Source organism: Diaphorina citri, unplaced genomic scaffold (genome assembly GCF_000475195.1).
Source record: "Diaphorina citri unplaced genomic scaffold, Diaci psyllid genome assembly version 1.1 scaffold1587, whole genome shotgun sequence".
In the NCBI taxonomy this organism is placed as follows: domain Eukaryota; kingdom Metazoa; phylum Arthropoda; class Insecta; order Hemiptera; family Psyllidae; genus Diaphorina; species Diaphorina citri.
The window spans coordinates 1401-25420 of NW_007379013.1; the positions used below are offsets into that span (position 1 = coordinate 1401).

Genomic DNA, 24020 nt, shown 5'->3' on the forward strand with positions numbered 1-24020 from the left:
TCTGATTGGTTCCTTCATTTTGGGTTGATGACTCATTGCTGTCACATTGATCTGGATGAACTATAGGTACCGAAAGAAAATTTTCGTAAGTAGATTTTGTTTGCTTCATCAGATCTTCGAGGGCCCTTCAGGGGATCGTCCTCCATTTTTAAGAGATTTGACAGAGAGAACTGTAACTGCTAAGGTCTTACCGTCCCGAAAAGCAGCCGTTCTGAGAACGGGCCTTATCTGTTGAGGATAAAATACTCCTCGGGTGGGAATCAAACCCGTGGACTTGACTTGTCGTGGAGTGGCTTAGAAAAAGAAAAGATTCAAGGCACCTGTCAGAACATAGGTAGGTACCTATACATACTACATAACTGTTTACCAAATCCAGAGATAAAAAAAAAAAAAAAAAAAAACGGATATTTCCAACCATTTCCCGATTTTGAAAATTTGGACCGATTGCAATACTTCCATTACTAGTTACTGTAGTAATAGAAAGTAAAAAATATATATATCTTGGAAAATTTCCTCGGTGGTGTAGTGGTCAAGACGCTCGCCTGGTAAACAGGAGGGCGTGGGTTCAATCCCAGCCGAGGCTTGGAACTTTATCCTTAATATAATTTGAGAATTTGACCACAATAATAGTAGTAGCCTACTGTTGGAATGAAGGGACTTTTCAGTCCTGTGCGAGCACGCGAGCAGTATAAATGAGCACTATTTTTATTCTAATCCTGTGTCCCTCTCCTCAGATCGGGCAAAGGCACGGCGGGTTCCTGGGTATTCTCCAGCGAGCTCTGGCTCGGGCCTCGCCTCACATTTGGTTCGAACGCTCCAAAAACACACTCTAATCTCGTCAGGTGAGAACATGGAGAGTCAGAAAGATGTAGTTCAAAATTTTCCCAATTTATTGTAGGTAATTTTGTTCAGGACAGCTACACTACTACCACGTCAATTGAGCTCATGTGACGTGAGGGCAGTGTGGCTATTCATATACAAAATTACCTACAATATTATGGGAAAACTTTGAACTACATCTTTCTGACTCCCCATGAGCATGAGCTCACGTGACGTGATAGTATTTATAATTTTTATTGTACATGATATACAAAACAGTATGAGTACAACGTCATAGTGTTTCTACCTTTATCTGTTTAGGATAAAGTTCGTCTCGGGAGGGAATCACGACCTAGATCTTACAAGGCAGGCTGGCTAAAATAATTGATTTGATTTAGGTATGACATAGATATTATCACAGTACTTACTTTTATAGCTACCGGATAAATGACACTGCCCACCTCGAAGCTGCCCTTCTTCATGAGCATGAGCTCACGTGACGTGATAGTAGTGTTTCTACCTTTATCTGTTTAGGATAATGTTCGTCTCGGGAGGGAATCACCATCTAGATCTTACAAGGCAGGCTGGCTAAAATAATTGATTTATGTATGACATAGATATTATCACAGTACTTACTTTTATAGCTACCGGATAAATGACACTGCCCACCTCGAAGCTGCCCTTCTTGAACTGCATCACACTGGTGTTGTTAATACACGTACCTTGAAAAGGAGAACCAAAAAGTATACATACAGTGCATTCACAAAGTCCCCCCCCCACCTTAATTTTTGAACCGAAGAATTTAGAAACCTGAAATTTTGTATGCAAGCCTATATTTACCTCTAGTTTCTTATAGGCTATGTAAAAATTCAGTGACTTTTTCAGGGTCGGCCCCAGGGGGGCCAACTTTAAAATCTTAAATAAGAACCCCCTGTTTGTGATTCATCGGTTCAAAAATAATGATGGGGGGAGGACTTTATGAATGCACTGTATTATACAGAACTTCAAAAACTTATGATTCAATTTCAATTATACGCCTACATGTTTCGGAGAGGCTCCCTCCATCTTCAGGGCTTCACAATGACACATTAAAAACACACTCTAATCTCGTCACGTGAAGTCATGGAGAGTCAGAAAGATGTAGTTCAAAATTTTCCCAATTTATTGTAGGAAATTTTGTTCAGGACAGCTACACTACCATCACGTCAATTGAGCTCATGTGACGTGAGGGCAGTGTGGCTATCATATACAAAATTACCTACAATATTATGGGAAAACTTTGAACTACATCTTTCTGACTCCCCATGAGCATGAGCTCACGTGACGTGATAGTAGAGTGTTTCTACCTTTATCTGTTTAGGATAAAGTTCGTCTCGGGCGGGAATCACGATCTAGATCTTACAAGGCAGGCTGGCTAAAATAATTGATTTGATTTTTTTTTGAAGAGGTTTGACAGAGGGAATTGTAACTGCTATGGTCTTATTGTCCCGAAATCGAAGAGAGAAGGAAGACAGGATAGGAGAAAGCCAGCTCACAACAGTTAATGGTTGTTAAACAAAATAAATAGTCAATTGACGGGTGCTTCTATAACTATCGCTAGTAATGCTAGTATCACAGCCCATTATAAATATTATCCTTGATAGAACGTATGTAAATATCATTCAGAAGAAGACATGTTCATGAAAGTCATTAGTACGATGAAAAAAATACGATCAAGATATTGTGTCTCGTCTTGGAAGCTATACAGAGTGTTCGAAAAGTCTAGGAACCCCTGGAAATTTTTTGAACAGCTAAAGGTGAGAATCTGGAAAACACTACCCTAAATTTCAGATTCTAATCTTTGGCCGTTCAATAAATATTCAGGGGTAATCAAGGTATTGTGTCTCGTCTTGGAAGCTATACAGAGTGTTCGAAAAGTCTAGGAACCCCTGGATATTTTTGAACAGCTAAAGGTGAGAATCTGGAAAACACTACCCTAAATTTCAGATTCTAATCTTTGGCCGTTCAATAAATATTCAGGGGTTCCAAGACTTTTCGAACACTCTGTATTTAGTTTGACAATAAGTAGTGAGGACTTTATTGTGGACAGTAGTAATTACAATAGTAAGAACTTTACTATCCATACTAGTAATTACAACAGTAAAAACTTCATTTTACACAGTCATCTCACTGACCTAGGACGAAGAAGGTCCGGGCTTCATTTCAAGGACTTTATTGTGGACAGTAGTAATTACAATAGTAAGAACTTTATTATCCATACTAGTAATTACAACAGTAAAAACTTCATTTTACACAGTCATCTCACTGACCTAGGACGAAGAAGGTCCGGGCTTCATTTCTGACGAGGTCATTTTTTTTTTCTTTACTTTTATTTCTGGGTGCACTCAGTGAGGAATATTAAGAAGGGAATAGGGATGGGTGATGGGTGACGGCATTATAATATTGACGTAGGACATGATTAATATAAAGTGTTATGACATGGAATTTATTTTTGGATCCATTTTTAACTTTTTCATATTTAACGACACTGATTTCTGACTTTGGGTGCAATTGACTGACTTTTCGGTGCAATTTGACACAGGAAATGACTTTCCGAAACCCAAATGCAACTGCAAATGTTGACTTAATATGTCCCTATGGAGACAAACTCAAGTAGACGTGTTATGGGTTATGAATAACTCAGTGAGGAATATTAAGAAGGGAATAGGGATGGATGATGGGTGACGGCATTATAATTGACGTACGTAGGACATGATTCATATAAAGTGTTATGACATGGAATTTTTGGATCAATTTTTAACTTTTTCATATACCTACTTTTAACGACACTGATTTCTGACTTTGGGTGCAATTGATTGACTTTTCGGTGCAATTTGACACAGGAAAGGACATTCCGAAACCCAAATGCAACTGCAAATGTTGACTTAATATGTCCCTATGGAGACAAACTCAAGTAGACGTGTTATGGGTTATGAATAACGAGATCTCTTGATTAGCAACTATACTGCCTCGGTGGCGTAGTGGTCAAGACGCTCGCCTGGTAAACAGCGTGGGTTCGATCTCAGCAGAGGCATGGAATTTTATTCTCATTTATTTGAAAATTTGACCACATAATAATGGAGCTCTAAGGTTTTTTTTTTTTTTTTTTTTTTTTTTTAAAATGGGGGTTTCCCCCCCTTTTTTTCAAACCTACAAAAAATTGGGAAAATTTTGAACGTGTTAGTAGTGTGACGTGTTAATAGTGTGTTCCTACCCTAATACTCAGCCACAAATTTTGTCCTTCGAATCCATGTTGTCCATTTTCTAACGTTTACCTTCATTCTCTATTCCAGTATGATCCAAGATTCGGGGACGCCTTTTGGAATTCGAGCAAGTACTCGATGACCCATTACCTCTACATGATGATGACCTCATGGGCCATCGTGGCGGATGTGTGGTATTTGCCGCTTCGGGGACGCCTTCTGGAATTCGAGCAAGTACTCGATGACCCATTACCTCTACATGATGATGACCTCATGGGCCATCGTGGCGGATGTGTGGTATTTGCCGCCCATGTTTCAAGGTCAGGGAGAGAATGCCGTCGAGTTTGCCAGCCGGGTGAAGCGAGCCATCTCCAAACAGGGCGGTCTGGTCGATCTCATGTGGTAAGAACAAAGTACCCATATAGTAACCATACACTCGAACCCAATCAAACCACTTCTGAACTTCTGTGAAGAAGAAGAAGAAGAAGAAGAACTCAATTTTGCTGTCCCTTTCATCAAGATTAGTGAATATTTCTATCTCTCAGTGTCTGTTTATATCAGAGGTGGCCACTAACCTTACCTCCTGAACTTCTGTGAAGCAGAAGTCAATTTTGCTGTCCCTTTCATCAAGATTAGTGAATATTTCTATCTCTCAGTGTCTGTTTATATCAGAGGTGGCCACTAACCTTACCTTCGGCAACCGCCACGTTATGGTCACTCCTGGCTTATATTCAAGTTTCGAATCTAGGAGTGATGTTGTAGGAACAAATATTGGGACGCTTGTAGGACAATTAAATTACCAAATTCTTTGCATGAGTAAGTAAACATTGAAGTTTCACATGTTTCATGATGTTTAACAGCTTCAATTTTCTTTTCTTCTCAGGGACGGACAGTTGAAACGAATGAAGCCCAAGCCTGAATGGAAAGAGCGACAACAAGAAGAGTTCAGCAAGAGACTCAAAGTTGAATGATAACCGTCCGGCCCTGGTGCTACAAGCTTCATATTGGCCCTGAAGCTAGGGGCTATCTGATGAGCTTTGTAAAGCCAGCCCTGATACCACCTATAGATCGATGTGTGAGAATGAAAACCTTCGAATCTGTTCATTTTCGACCGGCCATCGATTCACGGCCGTCGACTACTTGTGGACACACCTTTATACTGCTGAATTCCCAGTGTGGTTGGGTATTTCGTATAAAAGTTATGGGCAAAATTGTGTATTGTGTTATCGCCCATCTGATGAGATAGGTACCTACATACTACGGGATGGACATCGGCCGCCGACTACTTGCGGACACACCTTTATACTGCTAAATTCCCAGTGTGGTTGAGTATTTCGTATAAAAGTTATGGGCAAAATTCTGTATTGTGTTATCGCCCATCTCATGAGATAGGTACCTACATACTACGGGATGGACATGCTACGACAAAGACCACACGAGTCTAATGTAGCAGTTGTTTTGTTGATACAAAATAAAAACGACGATCAAACATTTTTTTTTTTTTTTTTTTTTATACGAGGGTTTTCAGGATGGACATGCTACGACAAAGACCACACGAGTCTAATGTAGCAGTTGATTTGTTGATACAAAATAAAAACGGCGATGAAACATTTTTTTTTTTTTTTAGGATAGGAGGGTTTTCATTCTCAGACATAGATGTGTCTGATGTATATCACGTTTAAATACAGGACGCGAGAGAAGTGTAGGAACAGTGACAAGCATTCTTACGCAACACAATCCTGAACACCATATCATATCAGTAATTAGATAATATCTCTACTTTACAAACTTCAAATTAAATTGATCCCAAGGCCAAAGCACAATGCCTAAACCCTTGACAACTGGAGTGTGCCTGAAGGCATGTGATGTGTTCCAATCCACTTCTTTCTACGATATGATCTGTTTCTGATTCAAGGACCTACTGTTCTCTGTACAATGAAATAATAATAAATAATTTAAAACATATACCAGTATGACCTCAAAGTAGCCACCATCAATGTGGAAAAAAGAGCTGTGGATTCCTAGAAATGAACTGATCCTACACTTTTCTCTCGCACTGTACCCTTTAGTATAATATATTGACCTAGTCATGTGAAGATGGCAAGTGAGAGAAAGAGAGTGAGAGAGAGATAATTACTGTGACAATCAGTGAATTGAAGGAGGGAGGGGGTGGTTATAAGAGAGAGGGAGACCTTTTTTTCATTGAAAAAGAAATTTTGCTAAAATGGAAAAAGGTAGGTACCTAAAATGGATGAAATTGGGGGTATCCAGTTATTACTCAAACATTACCCAGTTATAGTTATTCCTTTAAAAAATACCCTGGTAATCCAGGTATTCAATTATTCAAGCAAAATCCTATTATCCTAATAAGGCCCAACTCAAACCATCAGTTTACTGGGAAATTTCAGACCTTCTTTAGTACCCTTGTGAATCCTGTCCAAATATTTTGCAGTTATTATCCCTCTATCTATTCTGCCCCCTCCACTCCCGGTTTTGTCATTAATGTTATTTTTTTATTTCCCGGGGGACAGTCCCTCTAAATTAATATTCCCTCACTTTTTTATTAATTTTATTGTTATTAGTTTTTAGAATCTTATGTATAGAATGTGTTCATAACTGCTACGAAAGATAGCACCCCAGTTGCTTAGATTGAAGGAAAGGATATACTTTAGGTGTTGTGTATGATGGTGGTTTCGAACCAGTGTATTTCGTTTTTCCAATATCCAATATTGGCTAGAGTGAATTGATTCAATCTCGAGTCTTGATTTTCACTCTGGTGAGTCTACACAAAATAAATTCGTTCCAATGTTCTATTTTCAAAGTGATCTTTTCTTACTACATTAGAACTCCAACTCAACATGGTGTCAGAAGTGAAAGCTTTACCTCCTCTGCTTGTCAATGGGGATGGAGATGCGGCGGATGCTTGGAAGCTATGGTTGCAACGGTTTACAATATTTTTACGAGCAAACGGCCATGATAACGCCGCGCCGGAAAAGCAGGTAGCTATGTTCCTTCATCTGATAGGAGAGGAGTGTCTGCATATCTTCAATTCTTTTGGCTTAAATGATAAGCTAGACAATAAGTCTTTGCAGTTAGAAGAAGTCATTTCCAAGTTCACTGATCATTTCGTTCCGAAAAAGAATCTAACTTATGTTAGACATAAGTTCTTTACAAGAGATCAACAGGAGGGTGAATCCGTTGAGAATTATGTAGCTGTGCTGAACAAAATGTCCTATGATTGCGAGTTTGAGAAGTTAAGAGAAGATTTGGTGAAAGATATATTGATTGAAGCTAGACAATAAGTCTTTGCAGTTAGAAGAAGTCATTTCCAAGCTCACTGATCATTTTGTTCCGAAAAAGAATCTAACTTATGTTAGACATAAGTTCTTTACAAGAGATCAACAGGAGGGTGAATCCGTTGAGAATTATGTAGCTGTGCTGAACAAAATGTCCTATGATTGCGAGTTTGAGAAGTTAAGAGAAGATTTGGTGAAAGATATATTGATTGAAGCTAGACAATAAGTCTTTGCAGTTAGAAGAAGTCATTTCCAAGCTCACTGATCATTTTGTTCCGAAAAAGAATCTAACTTATGTTAGACATAAGTTCTTTACAAGAGATCAACAGGAGGGTGAGTCCGTTGAGAATTATGTAGCTGTGCTGAACAAAATGTCCTATGATTGCGAGTTTGAGAAGTTAAGAGAAGATTTGGTGAAAGATATATTGATTGAAGCTAGACAATAAGTCTTTGCAGGATACTCAATCTTTTGATCGGACCGTTACCGGACCGTGACTGGACCTTGACTGGCACTATAGTGTGAATCAGGCTTTAGACTTTTGGCACTAAGCTAACAGGGGATAGCTTAATCTTACGTGGAAGAATATCCTCTTTTATAATTATAAGGGTTTAAAATCTTAAAAAAGCTAAAATAAATAATAAAAGTGTACAAAAATAAGGACTAAACATTCTTTCAACACAAGTTTAACGAAGGTCTTGTTTCAAAGAAGAAGAGAAAAAATAACTGATATTTACAAATCAAAAATATATGTTGTACTTCTTGATGAAAATAATTAGGTAGGTAACGTGGGAAAGGCTGCCAATTTTCAGGGTTTTAAATTTGTCGAAGCCGAAGTACCAAATTTGTTTTCGACGTTCATAATCATATAATCTATTCAAACAAGATCTTCAATTAGCGAAAAAGTAACTTTGGCACCGAGACTTCTTATTATACAACAAAAGAGCTCCACCTTGCAGAATACTTTATCCAAATGTCCAAGAGAAAAACTTATGATTAAGCTGAGCTGCCTACTTCGAAGAGGTCTTTTCATAAGCATTATAAGCAGTTGACTACAGCAAAAGAAGTATACATAAGTAAGAAATAATTAAACATTGAAAAAATAAATACAGTATACCCAGTAAGGAGGCAGAAGAATACATTACCTGGCGGTAAAAAAGACTTCAATATTTGAAACAAGGTCCAGAAAAACTTGAGATTACAAAATTAAATAACAAAACTTGTGACAACTGTACGTTAAATACAGTATACCCAGTTTGGAGACAAAAGAAAACATTACCTAGCGGTAAAAAAGACTTCAATATTTGAAACAAGGTCCAGAAAAACTTGAGATTACAAAATTAAATAACAAAACTTGTGACAACTGTACGAAAGACAATCCCTAGTATATGACTCACAATTGTCTAGAAGCACAAATTAATTTTCAGCTGTAAGAAAAAGTGTGTTTTCGGAAAAGGAGACACAAGAATTTCGATGGTTGCTAACACAGCATCTTGGATTTCCAATGGCTCTTCCAAGCCACAAAGTGGTTGAACTAACCGTATTTTCCTTTAAGAGAGGGAAAATGAGCTTCAGAAGAGGGCAAATTGTCTCAGTTTCCGAATGGAAAAAAAAAACACCAAAAGTGTCTCGTTTCCTTTATTATAAGCACTTAGGGTGCTATCTTTCGTAGCAGTTATGAACACATTCTATACATAAGATTCTAAAAACTAATAACAATAAAATTAATAAAAAAAGTGAGGGAATATTAATTTAGAGGGACTGTCCCCCGGGAAATAAAATAACATTAATGACAAAACCGGGAGTGGAAGGGGCAGAATAGATGGAGGGATAATAACTGCAAAATATTTGGACAGGATTCACAAGGGTACTAAAAAAGGTCTCAAATTTCCCAGTAAAGTGATGGTTTGAGTTGGGCCTTATTAGGATAATAGGATTTTGCTTGAATAATTGAATACCTGGATTACCAGGGTATTTTTTAAAGGAATAACTATAACTGGGTAATGTTCAAGTAATAACTGGATACCCCCAATTTCATCCATTTTAGGTACCTGCCTTTTCCAATTTTAACAAAATTTCTTTTTCAATGAAAAAAGGTCTCCCTCTCTCTTATAACCACCCCTTCCCTCCTTCAATTCACTGATTGTCACAGTAGTTATCTCTCTCACTCTCTCTTTCTCTCGTGCCATCTTCACATGACTAGGTCAATATATTATACTAAAGGGTACAGTGCAAGAGAAAAGTGTAGCAACAGTTCATTTCTAGGAATCCACAGCTTTTTTCCACATTGATGGTGGCTATTTTGAGGTCATACTCGTAAATGTTTTAAATTATTTATTATTATTTCATTGTACAGAGAACAGTAGGTCCTTGAATCAGATACAGATCATATCGTAGAAAGAAGTGGATTGGAACACATCACATGCCTTTAGACACACTCCATTTGTCAAGGGTTTAGGCATTGCTTTGCCCTTGGGATCAATTTAATTTGAAGTTTGTAAAGTAGAGATATTATCTGATTACTGATATGGTATTTAGGATTGTGTTGCGTAAGAATGCTTGTCACTGTTCCTACACTTCTCTCGCGTCCTGTATTTAAACGTGATATACATCAGACACATCTAGCCTCGGTGGCGTAGTGGTCAAGACGCTCGCCTGGTAAACAGCGTGGGTTCGATCTCAGCCGAGGCATGGAATTTTATTCTCATTTATTTGAGAATTTGACCACATAATAATGGAGCTCTAAGGGTTAGATGGTAGAGAACGCTTCCGGCGTTCAACAAGCTAAGTAGATTGCCAAATATAAACCTGATATAATAATGACGTGGAAAGATAGGACTCTTGAAAAGTTTCAACAACTTTGAGAAGCACTGTTCCAGAGCAGCGCCCTAGAATGACTAGAACAGTGCCCTTACTGGTTCAAAGTTTAGCACGTGAATAGAAAATGTAATAGGAATTTCAAGGTAAATAAAGAATGATGTAAGTTTGAAATGCTAGGGAAATTTTTCCTGGAAAATCTTTGAAAATTTTTCCTGGAAAATCACGTTCCTTGCATGTGTTCTGTTGCCTTTGTGTGTGTTCCATGAGTATCACACCAGCCTTGTAGCTTGAATTTTTTTTTGGCTCTGTTCTCGGGATGCACTCAGATTCGTGAGAACAACGTGAGCTTTTATCTAGTAGCTACCAGTGGTGGCATTACCAGGGTAAAAAGATTGATGATATATGGGAATCAGCAATAAGCGAGGAACTTAATTGTGTTGTGATACCCACAAAAGTTGTGAAGATGCTTTCTGATTTACCACAAATAAAATTCATACTTTAGCAATGATACATTGTCTTCTACCCGAAGGACTTTATTGTCTTCTACCCGAATACCCGACCGGAGTCGTTAATGGATTTTTACTTACCTTCGGGTACATATCCCACTACAGCCGTACAAATGGTTAACCATATGACACCAAAGAAGCAGATGAGGAATCTGAGTGGAAACAGAAAGAAGTACCGCACGAAAAAGCCAATCATCCAAATGAACGTGATTTTCCACGAAATGAACTCGTACACTCTATTGGTACGAGTGAGGAGATTCCATGACTGAAATGAACAAATAAAATTGAAATTAGACAAATAAATAAAATTAGACTGATAATCAGGACAAATAAAATTAGAATAAATTTTCTTCTTTTCAATCTTTTTCTCTTTTGCTTTTTCTAGTTAAAAAGGGGCTTTTGAAGACTTTTATATGTGTTCCGTTTTACATTGTGGTGTGATGGTCAAGACGCTCATCTGGTAATCGGGAAGGCATATGTTCAATCTCAGACGAGGTATGGGATTTTATTCTCAACATTGTCTGATGATCAGGACAAATAAAATTAGAATAAATTTTCTTCTTTTCAATCTTTTTCTCTTTTGCTTTTTCTAGTTAAAAAGCTTTTGAAGACTTTTATATGTGTTCCGTTTTACATTGTGGTGTAATGGTCAAGACGCTCATCTGGTAATCGGGAAGGCATATGTTCAATCTCAGACGAGGTATGGGATTTTATTCTCAACATTGTCTGATGATTTAGCCACAATGATAGTAGTGATAAAGGGCCTACTGCTAGGATAAAGGGCCTCTTTAGTCCTATTTGAACATGATAAATAAGCAATATTACTATTATTTTTATCCACTGATCTCACCTACTTAGTTCGTATAGGCTTTTACTCGAACTTTCTAGTCATGTTGATCGACATAGTGTGGATGTACCTTTACATCGAACAATACTCACCTTCAATTCTTCGGCTTCAAATCTGGACGTGACCTGATCTTCAATGATGGCTTCCACACCGACTTTGACAAAATCAAAACAGTCTCAAAGAGGTTCACCGAACACAAAGATCACAGAAAGAGACTAGAAATTACAGAAAAGATCACATAAAAGGGGGGATTAAAGGAATTTTAATTGTGTTAAGCATAAATGCTTGTCACGAATGTCGTTCCCCGCTTGATATACTACGCTAAATTTTATGACATGACTTGGACTCGAACCACCAATCTCCAGATTCAAAGTCCACCGTGCTAACCACTGCACCACTGAGGTTGGTTAAAAAGAGGGATTAAGTTAAAAGTATGGAAAAATATAAAGCTGGAGATAAAATTCTTTGGAAAGATATGGTTGTGGAAAATTCGACAAAATTAAAAAAAAAAAAAAAAAAAAAAATCCCGTCTCCTGGCTTGTGGCGGACCAAACAAAACTTTGTTGGGAAAGTTCGGGAATTGTTTGTTGGAAAATTATTACTTGGTAGAGGTCAAGTCTCAGGTCTACCACGACACAGTTCACATGCGTCTAATGTAGCGGTTGTTTCATTGCTAAGAAATAAAAACGACGGTGAAACACTCATCTTAAAAAAAAAAAGAAAAATACACTTACCCTCCGGAAAGATCAGGATGGGCGGGTTATTCGGCGTGGATACATGCTGGCGAAGTCGTTTGGTGACAGCCTCACGGTCCTTGACTTCGGAGCGTTCGAACCAAATGTGAGGCGAGGCCCGAGCCAGAGCTCGCTGGAGAATACCCAGGAACCCGCCGTGCCTTTGCCCGATCTGAGAGGGACACAGAGAATCCTGAAGAGCAGAAGAAAGCGTACAAAACAAATTGTTATTTGGGTAACATGTTTCATAGAGGGAACTTACTTTCCGTGTCCTCTTCTTTCTCATCAAATCTTTCTTCCCCAGTAATTTGAGACGTAAATTGCCCTCTCATTTGCCGCAAGGAGATAGAGGGAACTGTAAGAGCGGAGGTCTTAACGTACCAAAATTGAAGAGAGGACAGGCTCTAGGAGAAATGGCAACAGATGATTCGAATGCGTACAACCTAATATCTTCAAAGGGAAAGTCACGAAAGTTCTAACCAGGCCGCAGTGACATAGAACGTTTATTATAATCGATGGCCCTACTTATACGGCAATTGACACCATTGCCCGCAAAGTTTCCAACTCATACCTTACGAATTTTCTTCATCATTTCGAGCAATTTAAGGACAGGGGACTTTGGAGCTTTTCTATCATATTTTTGCAACACGTTCTTTTTCGTGAAATTAATCAACAATTAACAGATCCTATTTATAGACACTGACACCATGAAATCAGTGTATAACTCTCTCACAACAGCGGAGGTCTTAACGTACCAAAATTGAAGAGAGGACAGGCTAGGAGAAATGGCAACAGATGATTCGAATGAGTACAACCTAATATCTTCAAAGGGAAAGTCACAAACCAGGCCAGGCCGCAGTGACAGAGAACGTTTATTGTAATCGATGGCCCTACTTATACGGCAATTGACACGATTGCCCGCAAAGTTTCCAACTCATACCTTACGAATTTTCTTCATCATTTTGAGCAATTTAAGGACAGGGGACTTTGGTGCTTTTCTATCATAATTTTACAACATATTCTTTTTCGTGAAATTAATCAACAATTAACAGATCCTATTTATAGACACTGACACCATGAAATCAGTGTATAACTCTCTCACAACAGTTAATGGTTGTTAAACAAAATAAATAGTCAATTGACGGGTGCTTCTATAACTATCGCTAGTAATGCTAGTATCACAGCCCATTATAAATATTATCCTTGATAGAACGTATGTAAATATCATTCAGAAGAAGACATGTTCATGAAAGTCATTAGTACGATGAAAAAAATACAATCAAGGTATTGTGTCTCGTCTTGGAAGCTATACAGAGTGTTCGAAAAGTCTAGGAACCCCTGGATATTTTTGAACAGCTAAAGGTGAGAATCTGGAAAACACTACCCTAAATTTCAGATTCTAATCTTTGGCCGTTCAATAAATATTCAGGGGTTCCAAGACTTTTCGAACACTCTGTATTTAGTTTGACAATAAGTAGTGAGGACTTTATTGTGGACAGTAGTAATTACAATAGTAAGAACTTTACTATCCATACTAGTAATTACAACAGTAAAAACTTCATTTTACACAGTCATCTCACTGACCTAGGACGAAGAAGGTCCGGGCTTCATTTCTGACGAGGTCATTTTTTTTTTCTTTACTTTTATTTCTGGGTGCACTCAGTGAGGAATATTAAGAAGGGAATAGGGATGGATGATGGGTGACGGCATTATAATTGACGTACGTAGGACATGATTCATATAAAGTGTTATGACATGGAATTTTTGGATCAATTTTTAACTTTTTCATATACCTACTTTTAACGACACTGATTTCTGACTTTGGGTGCAATTGATTGACTTTTCGGTGCAATTTGACACAGGAAAGGACATTCCGAAACCCAAATGCAACTGCAAATGTTGACTTAATATGTCCCTATGGAGACAAACTCAAGTAGACGTGTTATGGGTTATGAATAATTCATTAACTAATACACCGATAAAAGATAGCTAATACACCGCTAATAGGTCATTAGCTAATACCGTAGCACGTCCTCTTGAATGGCATTAGTGTGGACATAAACCTATTATTTGCTCTTTACCTAACGTTCAAGTGTGTCTCAACCTTTGCATATCTGATGTTGACATATCAATCAAAATAACTTTTTGAGTATCTCGACCTTTGTATAGGTATCCGATTAGCTGATGTTGACATATCAATTAAAATAACAATTTGAGTACCAGTACCATCTATCATAGCATCACTTAATCCTGCCTTGGTGGTGTATTGGTCAAGACGTTAGCCTGGTGATCGGGGTATGGAATCGGGGTACGTTTGCCTGGTGTGTGTTCAATCCTAGCCCAGCCGAGGTATGGCATTTTATCCTCAACATTATTCGAGAATATGACATACTCCCAGAATAGGTAGCTCCTTGGTCACCAAGACCCTATTCTAGCGTTGCCAGATAGAAAAAATTCTTACATTCAGCTAAAAAAAAAATCCCTGAACTTTTTCCAAAAATTCCCTAGACCAGACTTCGAAAACGAGAAATTTCTCTACGTCTAACAACGATACTCTATTCCTATTAACTTACCGGTATGTCCAAATGATTATTGTTGATATTCTGTCCGGGATCCGGGACCAGAATCAAATCTAACCCGCGACCTGGCGATTGAAAGGCAGACGTACTAACCTTTCAGCCAACTAGGCTGTTGTATTTTTATAATAAGGGGGGTGGGATCTTGAAAGTTCAGGGTTCCGCAAAGATGTTCACCTTTTGAAAAGGGTTCCGCGGGCCGAACTAATTAAGAAACACTGCTCTAGAGATCGAAACCAAGTGACCAAAATAGGCTTAATAAGTTAATACGAGATATTATTATTATTTACTCTTTATTTTTTATAATTACATGTACACAAAATACACAAAAATTACAAGCAAGGGGCGAAATTATTGCCTAAGGCAATCTCTACCATTCAACCCTAAAATATGACATCAATAGTCTAAGTAGGACACTACTGGGATAAATTGTCTTTAGAACTATTGGGACAGTATAGAAAAGCACAATGATTTACTTAGGAGAGATTTACAGTCTCATCATTTTTTGAACGTTTTTCATGAATGTCACTGGACGAACCTAAAATGCAACCTGCCAATGCATACTTGGGGTTTGAATGTCTTCAGTACCTACCAAATTTCCTCCTAATCCTACAAACGGCCTTCCCCTGATGGAGCCCTATGTTGAGAACAGATAGTCAATGATGATAGGCCGATCATTATGTATTGCATTATGTCCTTGTGTTGTGACGGAACTCTCTAGAATTATGTAAACACTGGCGTATGGCGTGGATGGCGTTCTAAAGTGAAAACAATTTTATGATCGACCATGTCCAATGCCTATGGAATTTTGTACATTAGCTTTAGCTGTAGCGATGCTATCTCAACTCCCAGGTCAGTTCACACTGCAAGATTCAAGAAACGATTTTTTTTTTTTCTCGTGAAGCGTATACAAATGCATGTGTGTTCACACTGCCAAAGAAGAAAAAAATCGAAAAAATTGTACCTTCGGTCGAAGAAAAATTCGTGCAGTGTAAACGGACATTTGGGGTCATTTTATGCTTCCTACTTCCTACCAGGAATCACGGAAACTAAAGTTCAAAATTTCGAACCCACTGCTATTTGACCTGTGAGATCTATTGAACTAAGACGAGCTAAGTACATTGAAAGTGGAACTTGCATATAGGTTAGAGGTCTGTCAAAGTCCAGTGGGGTCCTGACGAGCACGAGGTATGAGTCATTTCTATTCACAATGCGGCAGATAACGATTCCGTGATCCTAGGAACCTAGCGAAGTAGGACACATCTCAGGAACTTATCGAGGTCTAAGTACGACATGACTTACATAACTTATGAAAACAATTAACAGTGGTCCAAATAGTTCAACTTAAGATTGTGGACCCGGGTGTGAGTGTTTCCTTTGGAACTCACTTGTCTTCACGAAGATGAGTGGACCCCGGATTACAAACACAGAGCTGTGTTGCCTAGCCTCTTGATTAATGTCGAGAAAAATGCAAACAACTTCCTGAGGATAAAATTTCATGCCTTACCAAGGATTCGAAGCCGCCACCTTCTGACTATTGGGTGAGCGTTCAACCATTGAGCTCCCAGAATAGGTAGCTCCTTGGTCACCAAGACCCTACTCTAGCGTTGCCAGATAGAAAAAAATCTTACATTCAGCTAAAAAAAAAATCCCTGAACTTTTTCCAAAAATTCCCTAGACCAGACTTTGAAAACGAGAAATTTCTCTACGTCTAGCAACGATACTCTATTCCTATTAACTTACCGGTATGTCCAAATGATTATTGTTGATATTCTGTCCGGGATCCGGGACCAGAATCAAATCGTCCCGGCTGATGACATGTGTTCCTCCGTTGCTTAGTGGCCTTTTATCGGCCTCCGGGGTGAGCGATATGTCCGGCCGACTGCGGCCTGCACGCAGGGAGGGGCCGTTGCGGTCCGACTCCGTTTCCGAGTTCTCCTCGTCTGAAGAGTACTTGCGACTCCGCACGCGGCCTTCCAAGGATTCCTTGCCATACTGGAAATAGAGAAAAAGGGAGACATTGTTAAGATAATAAATAAAAACATGTATTGAATAACCCTTGAAGGAATGTAAAATCAGTTCGAGATACAGCCTTTGTCAATAATAATAACAGGCATTCTTTGGCATACCATGTCTACGGGAAACAACACAGAAAGAGGAAACTTGTTAGGATAAAAAATGGAATAGTGCTCGAAGGAATGCAAAAGCTCAAAAATAAAATAATACTAGCGAGTTTTTGCTACCAAAATTAGAGCCTTGTTAATTGAACTACAATTTAAAGTTATCTGACTAGTTTGACAAAAACTCGTTTCTGCATATGCGCAGAAACTAGTTTTCGTCAAATAACGTTAAAGGGTTCAATTAAAGGGACGCTAATTTTGGTTGTAAAAATTCGCTAGTAATAACTGGGATCCCTTGGCATAACATGTCGACTGGAAACATGAACATAGAAAGACAACACTTGTTAGGAGAAGAAATAGAACATGGAATAATAATAGTAATACCTGATATTGAAATGCTGACTCCGTACATACATTTCTGGCGGAGAAATTTTCATCCCTTTGAAAACTATTCTGGCGTTTGTAGGGTTTGGAATATTTTCCAAGCAAATAAGTCAAAGTGAGCATGTTGCAAGAACGTGACCGACTGAACCAAAAAAGGTCGTATGAAATAATAAAAAATATGGTTTGAAACAAAATAGGGTATGAAATAGATTCTCCTTATCATATTGTATTAACAATAGCTTTTTCATATTTTAGTCTCTGTTGATGGTACACTCAAAGTAGACTTTATCTGTTCGATAAAGGGCAACAGACGTCACAAAGGTCAATGATAAGTTCGCAAATCAGACCATATTATGTAGTAAGGGGCTAACTGTGTCATTATTGTTATTTTTGTTTACAATGGAGCTGTACATGCCATGGGCGCCTTTTTAGAACGAGAGAGGGTTTGTAGGGTTTGGAATATTTTCCAAGCAAATAAGTCAAAGTGAGCATACTGCAAGAACGTGACCGACTGAACCAAAAAAGGTCGTATGAAATAATGAAAAATATGGTTTGAAACAAAATAGGGTATGAAATAGATTCTCCTTATCATAATATTGTATTAACAATAGCTTTTTCATATTTTAGTCTCTGTTGATAGTACACTCAAAGTAGACTTTATCTGTTCGATAAAAGCAACAGACGTCACAAAGGTCAATGATAAATTCGCAAATCGGACCATATTCTGTAGTAAGGGGCTAACTGTGTCATTATTGTTATTTTTGTTTACAATGGAGCTGTACATGCCATGGGCGCCTTTTTAGAACGAGAGAGGGAATCAGGGAATTGTAACAAAAATGCTTTAATCGTCACGAAATCGAGAGAAGGAGGACAGGATAGGAGAAAGCGAGCCGTTCCGAGAACGAACCTTATCTGTTTCCGATAAGGTTCGCCCCGGGTCCTAGCGCTTACAAGGCAGGCGCGTTACCTTCCAAGCCAACAAGGCTGGCTGCCCATTTTGTACCGGTTTCGACTAAAACAGGGCGCGAAGTTAGCAACCCATGACTGACAACTTGTGCCTCTGTTAATTTTTCTCTCGCCGTTCCTCTTTCTATCAACGCATACCACATGGCGTTAAGATAAGAACTATCAAGAACTAACTATGTAAAGGATTGTTTATTTTCCATCAATCTCTATGGATCCACATAGGGGCGAAATAAAAGCAACTGCGGAGTAATGTAACCCTGAAGTAGTGATTTTTAGCTAAATCCCCTTTAGGGATGAGCTATTCATGTTCTTCTCTTTTTTTTTTCTTTCAAATTTTCAGATGAGCGACAACCGAGGAAGAGAGGGGCTGTTGGAAGTGATTTTTCTTCAAGAGCCCCTGACGACTCCTAAAAATGAGAGTTTCCATGTGCAGACAGATAAGCGGCAGGGAAAAGGTTCTGACGATGAGGGTCTATTAATGTCTTTGAGATACAGATGTCAAGGAATTCAGAGCTTCTAAACTGGAGTCTTAGGTCTTAGTGACACAGTGCATTCAATGCTCTGTCTGATACAGACAGCGCTTCTATCATAGCATCACTTAATCCTGCCTTGGTGGTGTATTGGTCAAGACGTTAGCCTGGTGATCGGGGTACGTTTGCCTGGTGTGTGTTCAATCCTAGCCCAGCCGAGGTATGGCATTTTATCCTCAACATTATTCGAGAATATGACATTAACCCTTGAAGGAATGTAAAATCAGTTCGAGATACAGCCTTTGTCAATAATAATAACAGGCATTCTTTGGCATACCATGTCTACGGACTTACCTTCGGGTACATATCCCACTACAGCCGTACAAATGGTTAACCATATGACACCAAAGAAGCAGATGAGGATGAGAGAGGGAATCAGAGAATTGTAACAAAAATGCTTTAATCGTCACGAAATCGAGAGTAGGAAGACAGGATAGGAGAAAGCGAGCCGTTCCGAGAACGAACCTTATCTGTTTCGGATAAGGTTCGCCCCGGGCGGGAATCGGGTCCTAGCGCTTACAAGGCAGGCGCGTTACCTTCCAAGATCTACGGGAAACAACACAGAAAGAGGAAACTTGTTAGGATAAAAAATGGAATAGTGCTCGAAGGAATGCAATCTTTTTTTTTTTTTTTAAATAATAATACTATATAGCGAGTTTTTGCAACCAAAATTAGAGCCTCGTTAATTGAACTACAATTTAAAGTTATCTGATTAATCTGACAAAAACTCGTTTCTGCATATGCGCAGAAACGTTAAAGGGTTCAATTAAAGGGACGTTAATTTTGGTTGTAAAAATTCGCTAGTAATAACTGGGATCCCTTGGCATAACATGTCGACTGGAAACATGAACATAGACAACACTTGTTAAGAGAAGAAATAGAACATGGAAGAATAATAGTAATACCTGATATTGAAATGCTGACTCCGTACATACATTTCTGGCGGAGAAATTTTCATCCCTTTGAAAACTATTCTGGGCTTTGAACAGTATAAATAAGCACTATTACTATTGTTTTTATCCACTGATCTCACCTATACTTAGTTCGTATAGGCTTTTACTCGAACTTTCTAGTCATGTTGATCGGATGTACCTTTACATCGAACAATATTCACCTTCAATTCTTCGGCTTCAAATCTGGACGTGACCTGATCTTCAATGATGGCTTCCACACCGACTTTGACAAAATCAAAACAGTCCGCCAGTTCGAATTCTCGTTTCAGAGTTTCCAGAGAGCGACTGCGGGGTAGTTTGGAATCCTGAAGAGCAGAAGAAAGCGTACAAAACAAATTGTTATTTGGGTAACATGTTTCATAGAGGGATCTGTAATAGGTACCTTACACAATCATTAGTAATGTCATTATTTCCAAGTAATGATGATGAAAAAATCAGAAAATCCGGAATTCCATCATTTTCCAAGCCAACAAGGCTGGCTGCCCATTTGTACCGGTTTCGACTAAAAACAGGGCGCGAAGTTAGCAACCCATTACTGAAAAATTGAGCCCCTGTTAATTTTTATCTCACCGTTCCTCTTTCTATCAACGCATACCACATGGCGTTAAGATAAGAACTATCAAGAACTAACTATGTAAAGGATTGTTTATTTTCCATCAATCTGTGCGTATCCACATAGGGGCGAAATAAAAGCAACTGCGGAGTAATGTAACCCTGAACTCTGAAGTAGTGATTTTTAGCTAAATCCCCTTTAGGAATGAGCTATTCATGTTCTTCTCTTTTTTTTTTCTTTCAAATTTTCAGATGAGCGACAACCGAGCAAGAGAGGGGCTGTTGGAAGTGATTTTTCTTCAAGAGCCCCTGACGACTCCTAAAAATGAGAGTTTCCATCTACAGACAGATAAGCGGCAGGGAAAAGGTTCTGACGATGAGGGTCTATTAATGTCTTTGAGATACCGATGTCAAGGAATTCAGAGCTTCTAAACTGGAGTCTTGACACAGTGCATTCAATGCTCTGTCTGATACAGACAGCGCTCCTAAGTAGTCCTTTGGGAACCGGTGCATTATCAAGAAGGATTAAATTATTAACTACAGGGAGCTGATAGGAAACTACTGAGAATATAACGTCTAGTGTAACTCCTATCCTATCTTACTATGTGTTATCTCCGTGACCGAGAGGTCGGCTTACACACCATAGGTCCTGGGATCGATTCCGGGGGATCATGGTCGGAATTCAAGTGGCCCAAAACTTGACACGCAAATGGAAAAGTGTCTAGGTCTGAAACTTGTTTGTCAAATTTGAAGTCTTCCTATTTCGTCCTTTCTCCTCTACGGATATAGGGAGAAAGAAAGGAAGGAAAACAAGCTGGGTCCGTCCCTCCGGGTTTTTTTTAGCCCGTAGTTTATTCGATCGTGATTAAAGAAAATCAGTACTTACCTACCTAATTTGTTTAATATTCAGTTTATTATTATTGATTTGATTTTTTGAATTTACTTTCATGTAATGATTTAAAATCAAGACTAGAGCCCGTTCTCCCTTTATTCAAAATACAATGTTCACCCATCCATTTATTGGCCTTTCTCGGCGTAGCTTAACACAAGTAACGCTAAAACCGGTCTGAATTTATCGACTTAAGTGTTATCTAAAACTTTCTCGCTTTGAGTTCATAGGTCGTCGCGACAAATTTCGAGATCAGAGCTCATTTGTGTGAGAAGAAAGAGAGAGAAGAGGGCAATAGAAAGGTCATGTTTAAATACGTAATGAGGTGCATGCTGAGTATTGATAGATTCCGAGACAGGTTAACCCTTTGACTGACGACTTGGCATTTCGTCAGTCACATTAGGGGCTGGGATAGGATAAAGGAAATTAAGTGTCCTCATAACATCGAATGGGTCAATAGATTATTTGGAATTCATTGAGGACTATGCGATATAAGGGGCCTAAAACACATTCCGAATTTATAAGGGACTTGTATACAGGTTTACTTACAATGGATTTAGGATCCATTTCAATTTTGATTCCATTATAATTTTTACCTTAGGGAAATAGGGTATTATACAGTTAGGTCTACAGTGCATTCCGTATGAATTAGTACCTTGAATTAGGATACATTCCGAATTTATTAGGGACTTGTATACAGGTTTACTTACAATGAATTTAGAATCCATTTCAATTTTGAATCCATTATAATTTTTACCTTAGGGAAATAGGGTATTATACAGTTAGGTCTACAGTGCATTCCGTATGAATTAGTACCTTGAATTAGGACCTAGGACGGGTCTAAAATGCATTTCAAATGTTTAATAACTTAATAAGCAACCTCTCTATTCTCTATTCCTTCTACCATGCTCGTCTACCAACACAAAACCATACCAATCAATCAATGAACCAATTACCATTTCTCATTTCCTCAATAGATAGAATTAATGGGTGCAAACATGTGTATTTCCGGATGACCTTATAAAGAATGCCAAATATTTTCAAACCCCACCAACTCACCCCTACATTAAATATGCAAACCAAATGAACCAAACTTGGCAATCACTCCTACGGACATTTCCTTTTACAATTTGGTTGTATCAGGTAGTTTACTTATAGCCAGTTAGCTAGCTGGAATGAAAGAACATTCCTCTCTTCAAGGCGAGGGTATCATTATCATTCGGTGAATCACCCAAACACCAAATTTACTCTAGAGTCTAGAAGATTCGAATATCTGAGCAAAGTTAATCTGAAGAAGATTTTCGTTCTGTTACCAAGTCAACTAAGATAAAAAACTCAGTTAAATACAAACTTATCCACTCATACTCGTATCCTCTAGAGATCTAGAGATCGAAACCAAGTGACCAAAATAGGCTTAATAAGTTAATACGAGATGATATTATTATTATTTACCCTTTATTGTTTACAATTACATGTACACAAAATACACAGAAATTACAAGCAAGGGGCGAAATTATTGCCTAAGGCAATCTCTACCATTCAACCCTAAATCAACTAATGGGTGCAAACATGTATATTTCCGGATGACCTTATAAAGAATGCCAAATATTTTCAAAACCCATCACCAACTCACCCCTGCATTAAATATGCAAACCAAATGAACCAAAACTTGGCAATCACTCCTACGGACATTTCCTTTTACAATCTGGTTGTAGCAGCTATTTTATAGCAAGTTAGCTAGCTGGAATGAAAGAACATTCCTCTCTTCAAGGCGAGGGTATCATTATCATTCGGTGAATCACCCAAACACCAAATTTACTCTAGAGTCTAGAAGAATATCTGAGCAAAGTTAATCTGAAGAAGATTTTCGTTCTGTTACGAAGTCGGTGATATAGTGGATATAATAAGTGTAGTAACTAAGATAAAAATCTCAGTTAAATACAAACTTATCTACTCATACTCGTATCCTCTAGAGCAGTGTTTCTTAATTGATGTTCCGCGGAACCTAGGGGTTCCGCAAGCTGACGGCAAGGGTTCCGCGAAATATTTTGGAAAAATCATACACTAGATAAAATGCAGTTTCAAAACGACCATCTTAGACTAGGTATTTCATCTTACACAGCTTTTTTTAGAGGTTTGATAGAGGGAACTGTAACATCTAAGGTCTTATCGTCCCGAAATCGAAGAGAGAAGAATGACAGGATAGGAGGAAAGCCAGACGTTCCGAGAACAAACTTTATCTGTTTAGCTTAACCTTTCAGCCAACTAGGCTGGCGGGTGATCTAACCCGCCGACCTGGCGACTTGAAAAGGGCAGACGTACTAACCTTTCAGCCAACTAGGCTGTTGTATTTTTTTTTATAATCAGGGGGGTGGGATCTTGAAAGTTCAGGGTTCCGCAAGAGATGTTCACCTTTTGAAAAGGGTTCCGCGGGCCGAACTAAATTAAGAAAACACTGCTCTAGAGATCGAAACCAAGTGACCGAAATAAGCTTAATAAGTAATACGAATTGAATTATTATTATTTACTCTTTATTTTTTATAATTACATTACACAAGAATACACAAAATTACAAGCAAGGGGCGAAATTATTGCCAAGCAATCTCTACCATTCAACCCTAAATCAAACAATGTGCCACATAGTTACAATAACGAGGTTAAGGTGTTTAGAGGTCGTTGAAAAAAAAAAAAAAAAAAACAAAAAGATATTGCCTCTACAATATTGATTGTAATAAAGTTACAATAACGAGGTTAAGGTTTTAAAGGTTCATTGAAAAAAAAAAAAAAA

General features: G+C 38.3%; 3 protein-coding genes and 1 long non-coding RNA gene across 6 annotated transcripts in view; 1 reads left to right on the plus strand and 3 right to left on the minus strand.

Annotated features, from left to right (window-relative positions):
• Positions 1-1451: 1451 nt before the first annotated feature.
• Positions 1452-12854, minus strand: LOC113470453 (glycerol-3-phosphate acyltransferase 3-like; the record flags this gene model as incomplete). The annotated part of the gene is made up of 3 exons (XM_026828879.1): positions 12834-12854; positions 12263-12455; positions 1452-1541 (listed from the first exon to the last, which is right to left on the minus strand). Coding segments are annotated over exons 1-3 (304 nt in total), but the record flags the coding sequence as incomplete, so codon positions are not given.
• Positions 4149-5123, plus strand: LOC108253322 (glycerol-3-phosphate acyltransferase 3). Of its 2 annotated transcripts, XM_026828883.1 has the most exons (3): positions 4149-4259; positions 4363-4463; positions 4945-5123. In XM_026828883.1, the coding sequence occupies exons 1-3, from the start codon at positions 4200-4202 to the stop codon at positions 5030-5032; spliced, it is 249 nt and encodes an 82-aa protein (XP_026684684.1). In that variant the 5' UTR covers positions 4149-4199; the 3' UTR covers positions 5033-5123. The 2 variants fall into 2 exon arrangements, with proteins under 2 accessions (XP_026684684.1, XP_017302571.2); XM_017447082.2 differs by lacking the exon at positions 4149-4259 and having other exon boundaries at positions 4272-4463.
• Positions 7930-9973, minus strand: LOC113470455. The gene is made up of 2 exons (XR_003393502.1): positions 8635-9973; positions 7930-8500 (listed from the first exon to the last, which is right to left on the minus strand). It is a non-coding gene; the product is annotated as an uncharacterized LOC113470455 (long non-coding RNA).
• A 3703-nt stretch (positions 12855-16557) lies between the features above and the next one.
• LOC113470454 overlaps positions 16558-24020 on the minus strand; it is a 16866-nt gene continuing 9403 nt past the window's right edge. For both annotated transcript variants that reach the window (XM_026828882.1, XM_026828881.1), the window contains one exon: positions 16558-16833. In XM_026828882.1, coding sequence (XP_026684683.1) covers positions 16573-16833 — 261 coding nt within the window. In that variant the 3' untranslated portion in view covers positions 16558-16572. The remainder of the gene's footprint in view (positions 16834-24020) is intronic.

Coding starts and splice junctions, on each gene's coding strand:
- LOC108253322 (XM_026828883.1), top strand. CDS start 4,200: ATGACCCATTACCTCTACATGATGATGACCTCATGGGCCATCGTGGCG. Junction 4,260..4,362: donor TCGTGGCGGATGTGTGGTAT/TTGCCGCTTCGG, acceptor GATGTGTGGTAT/TTGCCGCCCATGTTTCAAGG. Junction 4,464..4,944: donor GGTCTGGTCGATCTCATGTG/GTAAGAACAAAG, acceptor TTTTCTTCTCAG/GGACGGACAGTTGAAACGAA.